The sequence below is a fragment of the Sorex araneus genome, chromosome 2 (genome assembly GCF_027595985.1).
Source record: "Sorex araneus isolate mSorAra2 chromosome 2, mSorAra2.pri, whole genome shotgun sequence".
NCBI lineage: Eukaryota > Metazoa > Chordata > Mammalia > Eulipotyphla > Soricidae > Sorex > Sorex araneus.
Window position 1 is genome coordinate 237537673 of NC_073303.1, and position 11887 is coordinate 237549559.

At 43.4% G+C, this 11887-nt stretch overlaps 1 protein-coding gene across 1 annotated transcript; it reads left to right on the forward strand.

The window, feature by feature from the left end:
- Positions 1–10541: 10541 nt before the first annotated feature.
- On the forward strand, positions 10542–11483 carry LOC129401793 (olfactory receptor 7A10-like). Its single transcript, XM_055124661.1, has one exon. The coding sequence runs from the start codon at positions 10542–10544 to the stop codon at positions 11481–11483; it is 942 nt and encodes a 313-aa protein (XP_054980636.1).
- The last annotated feature ends 404 nt before the right edge of the window (positions 11484–11887 follow it).

Genomic DNA, 11887 nt, shown 5'->3' on the forward strand with positions numbered 1-11887 from the left:
GAGACTCCATCTGGGTCGTGACCGAGGCCAGAGGGAGTTCAAAAAGTAGTTGAAAACAATACAAAATATATTATTTCGGTTCTGTTTTGGGGCAAGCGTTGGGGTTGGGGAGGTAAACATCCAAAATATGGTGGTGGGTAGGTGTAATGGTGGTGGGATTGGTATTTGAATATTAAATGTAAATCAAATATTGTGAACTGTAGCACTGTAGAACTGTCGTCCTATTGTTCATCGATTTGCTCAAGCAAGCACCAGTAACATCTCCATTGTGAGACTTGTTGTTACTGTTTTTGGCATATAGAATACGCCACGGGGGGCTGGAGCACTAGCACAGCGGGTAGAGCGTTTGCCTTGCACACGGCCGAACCAAGTTCGATTCCCAGCATCCCGTATGGTTACCCAAGCACCGCCAGGTGCAATTCCTGAGTTCATGAGCCAGAAATAACCCCTGTGCATCGCCGGGTGTGACCCCCTCCAAAAAAAAAAAAAAGACATCAGAGCATATGGGCACTGGTGGAGGGATGGGTACTTGAACATTGTTTGATTGAAATGTAATCATGATTACATTTTATAATTACAAAAGTAAATTGTAAGTCTGTGTATCTCACAATGATTCATTAAAATTTTTAAAAAGACATAACATTAAGCTTGAAACCTATGAATATAGTGATTCAATGGGATAATATTGGCATCATAGAAAAGAAATAAAAATTAAGAGTGAAAATCCGGGCCAGCGGGTACCGCGCCAGAGAATGCTCCAAACCCCAGACCAACCAACAACACCAGGGTGCCAGACAGAGAAGGTGCAGACACCCTGCCTTCTCCAGGCGGGGTCCTAGCAACACTGAGATTCTACTAACTTGGCTCTGGTTTGTGGGACTGGGACAATTTCTCCAAACTGCGTGAGGGCACTGGAACTCAGAGGCTCTATCCCAGCCTCAAGCCCACCCCTGCCACCAGAAGTCATGCCCTCAACCTGTTTCTAGTGCCATCTTGCTGAACCTAGCAGTGAAGAAGCCAGACCAGCAGGCACCACAAGCCAGAGAATGCTCCAGACCCCAGACCAGGCCAACAAATCGGGGTGCCAGACGGAGAAGGTGCAGCCATCCCTCCTCCAGATGGAGTCCCGGTGACACTGAGCTTCTACTAATATGGCTCCGGTATGTGGGACTTGGACTATTTCTCCAAACCGCGCAGCTGCTTATGCGTCTGTTTGACCTTTCCTGATATGCAAAAAGCTGCTCAGGAATGGCTCCACTACTCCTGAGTTGCCCCATCCCAGAGGCACAGAAACCAATCTCGGAACGCAGTGGCTGCTGGCAGATATACTCCTTGACTGTGAACTAAGATACGGCCCCATGCAGCCCCGGGAGGGGAAGGGTTTTTGTCCCTCATCCTTTTCCCCATTGCGGCAGCATGGCAACCACCACCTTTCAGAGTCAATTGGATAGAGAGGTAGGAGCTTGCAGTGATGGGACGCACGGGGAATCTCGCGTTGGGAGGTGCAGAACTGGCCCTGCTCTCCACCCAAATGAGACCCCGAGAGGCCGCTCACGAACAGCTCCTCCACCCCTGAACAGCCATGATCCCAGAGGCACACAAACCAATCTCAGAATGCTGAGGCTGCTGGCAGAAATACTTCTGGACTTAATTACTAAAATACCAGAATCACAAAACTGGGCGGTCCCTTTCACGACCGTGCAACATCATATTCTCTTTGTTACCAGCAATAGAAAACATGATCTAATGATGCCATTTCAACATGTCTGATTGTTGGGGGGAAAAATCCAAATAATAACAGTGGGTTTTTTGTCGAAAATTGAATGTAATCAAAGTAAAGAGAGAATAAAGTGAAAATCACCTGTCACACAGGCAGGAGGGGAGTGGGAGGGGGAGTATACTGGAGTTCTTGGTGGTGGGAACATGTGCACTGGTGAAGGGATCGGTGTTTGATCATTGTATGACTGAGACTTGATCCTAAAATCCCTTAAACTGTTCTCACGACGATTCAAGTAAATAAAAAAAAGAAATAAAAATTTTTTTTAAAGTTTTGTATTTGGGGCTGGAGTAATAGCACAGCGGGTAGGGCATTAGCCTTGCATGCAGCCAACTCGGGTTTGAATCCCAGCATCCCATATGGTCCCCCGAGCACCGCCAAGAGTAATTCCTGAGTGAATGAACCAGGAGTAACCCCTGTGCATCGCTCCGTTGGCCCAAAAAGAAAAAAAATTTTTGGCTCTTTGGGTCACGCTTGATGATTCTCAGGGGTTACTCCTGGGTCTGCATGCAGGAGTTACTCCTGACAGTGTTCAGGGAACCATATGGGATGCCAGAGATTAAACCAGGTCAGTTGTGTGCAAGGCAAATGCCCTACACACTGTACTATTGTTCCGACCCCAATTAAAAAATTGTAAAGGATATGAAAATAATGAAATAAATAAACTATGAAAAAGATGTAAAATTGGCATCATATGTACAGAATTTATAAAAATTACTCTGGAAAGATTGCCCCAGAGTCACTCCTGGCTCTGCACTAAGGATTAATCCTGGTAGTGCTTGGGGGACCTGATGGAATGCTGGGAATCAAATCCAGGCTGGCTCTGTGTATGTAAGGCAAACACCCTCCCCACTATTCTATAATCCCAGGTCTGCATTAGAGAATATTTTAATCCAGAGATAAAATGGGGTGTATGGAATAAACACTGAGCACACCAGTGAATTTTGCAGAAATTTCTTTATAATCATCATCAAGAAGGAAAGAAAATATTTTGACTCTAAAAATCTTGGGGTAAGAATAGGGGTAAGATAAGTACTAGAAGAATTACTCCACAGCTTAGAAGCCGGCCTCACATGGTGGGGGAAAAGGCAGCTCAGATCGAGAAGGGATCACCAAATAAAGGGTGCTAAGAGGGCCTGCTCAGGATGGGAGATGAGTACTGAAAGTAGACTATAGACCGAACATGATGGCCACTTAATACCTCTATTGCAAACCACAACACCCAAAGGGAGAAAGAGAACAAAAGGGAAAGCCCGGGGCTGGAGAGATAGCACAGCGGGTAGGGCGTTTGCCTTGCACGCGGCCGACCCGGGTTCAAATCCCAGCATCCCATATGGTCCCCTGAGCATGGCCAGGGGTAATTCCTGAGTGCAGAGCCAGGAGTAACCCCTGTGCATCACCAGGTGTGACCCAAAAAAAAAAAAAAAGGGAAAGCCCTGCCACAGAGGCTGAGTTGGGTGGGGGCATAGAGTGGGAGTAATGGGAGGGATGCTGGGACCACTGATGGTGGAAAATGTGCAGTGGTGTAGGGATGGGTACTTGATCATTGTATGACTGAAACGCAAGCACGAAAGTTTGTAAGTCTATAACTGTACCTCACAGTGATTCACTAATAAAAAAAAATTGGGGGCGTTACCACATACCCCATCTACATTCTACCCACTCAGTGAGCCTACCACTAAACAGATCAGCTGTCACAAGGGCAAGACCGAGCCAGGCTCCAACCAGCCATCTCACTAGGATGACAGTTTTCACCTGATTTCCACTTTCTCCACCTGAAATGTGGCCTGCATTAAGGCTCTAAGACCAACTGTGGTTTTGATTCTAATGAAGCCATGATTTATTAGTTTCAGTGTTGGTAATTATCATGTGTCAGTTCATTTTTTTAAAAATTTCGTTTTGGGGGGCTGGAGCGACAGCATGTTTGCCTTGCACGCGGCCAAGCTGGGTTTGAATCCCAGCATCCCATATGGTCCCCTGAGCACCGCCAGGAGTAATTCCTGAGTGCAGAGCCAGGAGTAACCCCTGTGTGTTGCCAGGTGTGACCCAAAAAGAAAAAAATTGTTTTGGGGTGGGAGTGGGGTGTTATACCCAGCAGTGCTCATGCAGTCGACCTGAGTCTGATCCCCAACATCCCATATGGTCCCCAGAGCACCACCAGGAGTGATTCCTGAGTGTAGAGACAGGAGTTAGCTGTTGGGGATGGACTGAGCTACCAGGGCGAGCCCACATACAGGAACATTTTCCCCCTTCAAGCTGCCTTCAGAAAATAATTTCAGTATATTGAAAGAGGCAGTTTTTCCTTCTCTCACAGAAACCTGGCTGGTCTTTGACATGCAGATCACAGGTGTTAGCCAGGCCTGACCTTTGATATTATAAATTGTAGGCTCTGGCCCAACCTAGTCTTTGGGATGTAGATTTCAGGTGTGCCTAGTTTGTAATTGACATGTAGATTTCCTGTGGCAGCCCAGCCTTGTCTTTGGGATGTAAATCCAAGTGCTTTTAGCCCAAGGAAGTTTTCAGTTTTGGTTTTGTATCTTCTTTTCGGAGGCCTAGATTACTGGCCTGCAGATACAAGGAAATAATACTGCCTCAATGTTCTTCCTGTAACTTCTTTTGATGCCTTTGGTGACGTCACTGTATTGCGCCCTTTAGAGGTACCATGATCAATAAAAGGAGATCCACGAGGCCCTCTGCCTTTGCCAAGAGCCAGAGCGAGCCTGGTCCTCCTTGAGACATATTTCTTCCGCGTTCCTTATCTCAGCGCCTCTGACCGCATGAACGTTCACGCAAGAGTTAGCCCTGAGCATTACCAGGTGAGTGTGTGCCCCACAAAAAAATTATATATGTGTGTATCTATGTGTATATAGAGAGCTTTCTAGTCACTCAAGCAACAATTATATTTTATTTGACTTAGCAGGTGCCAGATAATTCAGATCTATAGGAGGAAACAAAACAAGAGTTCATGGTGAAAGGCTGAAAACATGGCCAAGTTTGCCTGCATGACAACCTGGTCTCCTGGGAGACAGAAGAGCTGCAGGAATTTTTTTCCTTGTCTGGCCAGGCCAGTGTCCCCTGGGACAATCCTGCACCAGGAGTTGGCATGGAAAAGGAGAAATATGATAATGAGCAGGATGAGAAGCTGTAAATGCCTCCTCCTGTCTGTTCTCTCTGTGTGTGTGTATGTGTGTGAGACCGTTGGATGGACAGGACCTGTGGGTTTTTTTTTTTTAATGTGTGTTTTCTTTCCATTTTTTTAAAACTTCTTTCTGTCTTCAAGTGTTCCACTGTCTGACATAGAATTCAGATATCCACATGGATACTCAATCCCAGAGATCCTAGCTAGGTGAGACAAAAAAATGAGAGGGTTGGAGAGCATGTGGGGTCAAGAATAGCCTTTGGGAGTGGGGGGAGGTGTTACAGAGGGAGTAGAGTGGTTGAGGCGCTAGCCTTGCACACAGCCAACCTGGGTTTAATCCCCGGCATCTCATAGAGTTCCCCAAGCAGTGCCAGGAGTGATTCCTAAGTAATAGAGCCAGGCATAACCCCCAAGCATTGTTGGGTGTGCCCCTGCAAAAAAAATAGAATAGTCTTTTTAAATTTTATATTTTGGGTCATATGTTGACAATAGTATTAACACTTATGGGATTGGTATACACACCACACCTCACCACCACCGAAGTATGCAAGACCTTCCATCAGTGTATGTTACTTAACGTCCTCCTCATAATTTCCCCCCACCTATTCCCCAGTCCTTACTTGGCATTCTCCATTCTGTAAACCTGCACCAACGGTTTGCTTTCCTTTGATACCCTCCGTTTCCTTGTCTTATTACTCTATCAATCACAGAGTAAGAGGACCTGGTACTTGTCCTTCTCCCTCTGACTTATTTCAGTTCTCACGAGATCTATCTGTTCCATCCAAGGGACAGTGAGTGAACTTCATGATTTCATCTTTCCTTCCAGAACACCATCTCCCTGAAACTCTGTTGTTGCTACTTGGATTGTCAATTGCAGTGCCGAAATGAAAAATGGAAAGAGGGCCAGGGAGATAATACAGAAGGTAAGATACTAGATAGATTTTCTTTCTTTCTTTCTTCCTTTCTTCCTTCCTTTCTTTCTTTCTTTCTTTCTTTCTTTCTTTCTTTCTTTCTTTCTTTCTTTCTTTCTTTCTTTCTTTCTTTCTTTCTTTCTTTCTTTCTTTCTTTCTTTCTTTCTTTCTTCCTTCCTTCCTTTCTTTCTTTCTTTCTTTCTTTCTTTCTTTCTTTCTTTCTTTCTTTCTTTCTTTCTTTCTTTCTTTCTTTCTTTCTTTCTTTCTTATAGAAGTTCTGTGAGATACAGTTACAAAGCTATTCTTGATCAGGTTTCAGCCATATAAAGTTCCAACACTCATCCCTTCACCTTTACCAGTGTACATTTTCCACCACCAATGTTCCCAGTTTCCTCCTGTCATGCCCCTCCCAGTTTGCCTTTATGGTAGATACTTTTATTCACTCTGTCTTTGTCTCTGTCTTTGTCTCTGTCTCTCTGTCTCTCTCTCTCCTTTAGGCATTATGGCTTGCAATACAGATACTGTATGTTCCTTTACCTACCTTCAGCACACAGTTCTTATCCAGAGTAATCATTTCCAACTATCATTGTCATAATGATTCCTTATCTATCCCAGCTATAAGGCACTAGCTTTACCTCCTACAAACTCCAGTTAAAATCACTGACACCACAGATGGTCCTCCAAGCACAGCCAGGGGTCACATCTGAGCAAGAAGTAACCCGTGTGCACAGCTGCATGTGACTTACCTCCAAATGAAAAAAAGAATTGTCTACTAAGGTTTATTTACTTTGCAAGAGATTGCTATGTTTGTTTGCCTCATTGAAAAATCAAGGTATGGGGCTGGAGTGATAGCACAGTGGATAGCGCCTTGCACGCGACGGACCCAGGTTCCATTCCCAGCATCCCATATGATCTCCTGAAGAAAGAAAAGAAAAATCAAGGCATTGTTCTACCCCTTTGTCCACTATACTTTCTGGTCCAAAACAGTTATCTCGATGCGAAAAAAAAAAAATGAGGGGCCGGAGAGATAGTACAGTGGGTAGGTTGCTTGCCTGGCACATGGCTAATCAGGATTTGATTTCCAGAATCCCATATGTTCTCTGAGCCCCACCAGGAGCAATTCCTGAGCACAGAGCTAGGAGTAACCCATGAGCATTGCCAAGTATGGCCCCAAAACAAAGAAAAAAATATATATATATTAAAAGAAATGAGTATTGTGTGCTACACCATTGTTTTCGTTGTTGACACATAGAAGTCCAGTTGGAGTTAAGAATGAGAGTTTAGATTTTTTTCTAGTAAAAGTCATGTACTATTCAATGAGTTTTGTATAAATGGGGTTAAGGAAATATAGGCATTAAATTCAGATTCATAAAATTCCGTTATACAGTTTGCTTATAAATAGATAAAAACAATCAAATTGCTTGTTTGCAGATATTATTTGGCAAACAATGTTAAGAGACAAAACACAGAACCTTTCTTTACTCTGATGATTCACATATAAAAACTTCTCTAGCTAAAAAATGAAGATATTACTTGGCAGACAACATTATGAGACAAAATACAGTATTTTCTTTCAGTCTGATGATTCACATGTAAAACCTATTTTCTAGTTTCTATATCTATATCTATTTTCTATATATGTCCCTCAGCTTCTGACTTATTTCACTCAGCATGATACTCTCCAAGTCTAACATTTTTGTACTGCTCTATCTCACAATGATTCAGTTAAAAAATTTGGAAAAATATTTTATAACTAAAGGAAATAGTAAATAGGGAAATGAGAGAAAAATCAAGATAGAAAAAATAGAGAGAAAGAGAGAGAAAATGGGGAAGAAAAGAGAATAAGAAAAAAAGAGGGGAAATGACAGAAAAGGGGATAAAGAGAGAGAAGCGAAAAAGAAGAGAGAGAAAAAAGAAAAGGGAGGAAAGGGAAAAAGAAAAAAGAGGGAAAATAGAAAATAAAAATAGGGGAGACGGGACTGGGAAGGGGGGGTGGGATGTTGGGTTTACTGGTGGTGGAGAATGGGCACTGGTGAAGGGATCGGTTATCAAACTTTGTAAGGGAGAAACATGAGCACAAAAATGTATAAATCTGTAACTGTACCCTCACGTTGACTCACTAATTAAAAATAAACTATTAATAAAAAAAAATTAAAAAAAATAAAAATAAATAAATAAGAAAGATGATAAAAAAAATCATCAATTATTTCACAGTGCCAGTCTATCTTTAATGGTTAGAGAGTCTCTTGCGTTCTTTATCACAAATTGTCTGAGAAAGACTGGGTCCAAGGTTGCTGGGAAATGTACACTGGTGGAGGGATGAGTGCTAGAATACTGTATGACTGTATCATGAACAGCTTTGTTCTTAAAAGTATACAAAAACAAAATTTAAAAAATTAAATAAAACAATCAAAAATGTCATAAAAAAAAAGACTGAGTCCAAGGAACTCCCTGACTCCTTTTCCTTAGATTCTTCTTTTACTCTATTTAGTTCTTGAAGCTACCTTCCCTCACTTCGGTGTTTTTCTTGTAGGCATCTTTTCCGTGTGAATCTCTCTCTAGGGGGATTTACCAGTGCTTATGTATTTTTTTGTGTTGTTTTTGTTTTTTGTTTTTTCTTTTTTTGCTTTTTGGGTCACACCTGGCGATGCACAGGGGTTGCTCCTGGCTCTGCACTCAGGAATCACTCAGGCGGTGCTCAGGGGACTATATGGGATGCTGGGAATCGAACCCGGGTCGGCCACATGCAAGGCAAATGCCCTACCTGCTGTGCTATCGCTCCAGCCCCAAGTGCTTATGTATTTTGACTGGACATGTATTAGCCTGTTCAAGGGGGTTCCTCTTCACTCTGTTCATTATGTTCTTAAATTATTGAGTTGCCATCATAATGTCTATCTAACATGGAATTATGATTTAGATAATGTTTCTACTTCTGCCACTCTTCCGTTATTTTAGTTTATGCCCAAGGTTTGTACATTTAACACTGAATCAGTAGTTTACATATAAGTCGTGACTTTTAAGCTTTATATAAGCTATATTATAGTCTGGGCTGGAGCGATAGCGCAGTGGGTAGGGTGTTCGCCTTGCATGCAGCCAACCCGGGTTCTATTCTTCCGCATCTCTTGGAGAGCACGGCAAGCTACCAAGAGTATCTCGCCCGCATGGCAGAGCCTGGCAAGCTACCAGTGGTATATTCTATATGCCAAAAACAGTAACAAGTATCACAATGGAGATGTTACTGGTGTCCACTCAAGCAAATCGATGAGCAACGGGATAACAGTGACAGTGACAGTGATTTTATAGTCTACACACATTTGCTTGTTTTCCTTCTATATTGTTTCATACCAGTACTTTGAAACCACAATCATTAATATAATTTCATCCTCAACCAATATTGTTGGGTTTTAGGGGCCACACCTAAGGATGCTCAGGAGATGTTGGGGGAAGAGGGATCACTTGGTATTGGGATCAAACTCGGGGCTCTCTACACGCAAACATGTGTTCCAGCTTTTCCAGCCAATACCCTATTTTCACCAATATTACCTGAGTTGTTTGTTTGTTTGTTTGGTTGGTTGGTTGGTTTGGGAGCCACCTACCAGAGATGCTCAGAGGTTACTCCTCACTCTGCACTTAGGAATTACTTCTGGCTATGCTAAAGAGACCGTATGAGGTGCTGGGGATCCAATGCAGGTCAGCTTCATGCAAGGCAAGTGCCTTACTATGCTATCTCTCTGGCCCAAAACCAAAAATTTAAAAAATTATAAATTCTTAACCTTCATTGATGATCAAGAATCAGGGATGCTGTCTCATTTGCCAAGGTGTCAAAAATCAGATGGGCTGGACATGTAATGCGATTCAGAGAAGACTGCTGGACTAGAGCTGTTATCAACTGGATTCCACAGAATGTCGAAAGACCATGTGGCCGCCCACCTTTGAGATGGTCAGACTTCTTTGTCAAAACCCTGAATGAACATTTTGAGGCTCTTCGTGTTCCTGGAGTGAGCAGATACCACTGGGCTACACTAGCTACATTCTTGAACATGCTGTTCACTGTATTTATTTTAATTGTTGATACAATTTAAGTAATATGCTTACAATAGAGTTTAATTTATAGTTCAACTATAAACATAAAATAGCTGATAAAATATTTAGAAAATGGAGCTGGAGCAATAGCACAGTGGGGATGGTGCTGGCCTTGCTTCTGGCCAACCAGGGTTTGACCCCCACAACCTCCAGCATCCCATAGGGGCCCCCGAACACCACCAGGAGTAATTTCTGGGTGCAGAGCCAGAAATAAGCCCTGAGCACTGCCAACATGACCCCAAACCAACTATATAACTATATATACATATACTATAAATAATTTCCTAAAAATAAATACTGTAACACTGTCATCCTGTTGTTCATCGATTTGCTCAAGCAGGCACCAGAAATGTCTACTTTCTAAATATTTATATAAATATAAATTAATCACTATCCTTGTCTAACCCCATCTTCATTTCCTCATACCTCTCCCCCACTGTTTATTAATTAACAGTTAATGGTTTGGTTGTAAAAAGTTACTAACCCAGAAGCAACACAAGAGCATTGGTGAAAGATCTTGAGCTCTTTGGTGGTGGGTAAATTACAGAATTTAAGCTGAGTAACGCCCGTTGGTCAAGCAAAAGTCCTTCATTCTATTTTTTTGCTTTCTTAGTGACAAATCTCTTGCCCCATGGAGGCAGAAAATGAGACACACATTTCAGAATTTCTGTTGCTGGGATTGTCAAGGAAACCAGAATTACAGTCGCTCATCTATGGAGTTTTCCTATCCATGTACCTGGTCACAGTCTTGGGGAACCTGCTCATCATCCTGGCCACCATCACCGACCCCCACCTCCACACCCCCATGTACTTCTTCCTTTCCAATCTGTCCTTGGTGGACATCTGCTTCACCTCCAGCACCGTCCCCAAGATCCAGGCACACAGCACCGTCATTAGCTACGAAGGCTGCATCCTGCAGATCTATTTTGTTTTATTCTTTGCTGTGTTGGATGACTTCCTCCTGAGCGTCATGGCGTACGACTGCTTCGTGGCCATCTGCCACCCCCTGCACTACATGGTCATCATGAACCCCCGGCTCTGTGCTCTGCTGGTCCTGGGCTCCTGGACCTTGAGTGGCCTGCACTCCTTGTTACAAAGCTTAATGACACTGAGGCTGTCCTTCTGCGCAGACTTGGAAATCCCCCATTTCTTCTGTGAACTCAACGAAGTGCTCCAAATTGCCTGCTCGGACACCTTCGTCAATGACCTGGTGATGCAGTCTGCAGCGATCCTGCTGGCCATCGGTCCTCTCTCTGGCATCATTTACTCTTACTCTAAGATTGTTTCCTCCATCCTTAGCATCTCCTCGGCTCGGGGCAAGTATAAAGCCTTTTTCACCTGTGCCTCTCACCTCTCCGTGGTCTCCTTGTTCTATGGCACGGGTGTGGGCGTGTACCTGAGTGCTCCTTCTCCCTACAGCTCGCACTCAATCACAACTGCCTCGGTGATGTACACAGTGGTCACCCCCATGCTGAACCCCTTCATCTACAGCCTTATGAACAAGAACATCAAGGGGGCTCTCAAAAGGCTGTTATTGATGTCTACTCTCAAAGGATTGATCGACCATGGCTGAGGATAAGATTAAGCCAGATAACCAGATACTCTGATTCTTGGCTTGGATTGCTCAAATAGAACTTGCTTCTTCTTTACACATCTTGGTGTTTTGCCTAATTTCAACTTCCTCTATAACTGAAGTCACAAACTGGATTAAATATTCAGATTTGAGAATCAACAACAATTGGTTTCCTTAGGATTATCCTTCACTCCCAAAATTCAATCTCAAGCTCCGACCTTAAACACACAGGCATTGCCTTTGATTTCGACAGCTGAACTTCTTACTAATAATTTTTTTCAACCAGGTGCTGGAGCAATAGCACAGCGGGTAGGACATTTGGCGGCAGACCCGGGTTCGATTCCCAGCATCCCATATGGTCCCCTGAGCACCGCCAGGGGTAATTCCTGAGTGCAGAGCCAGGA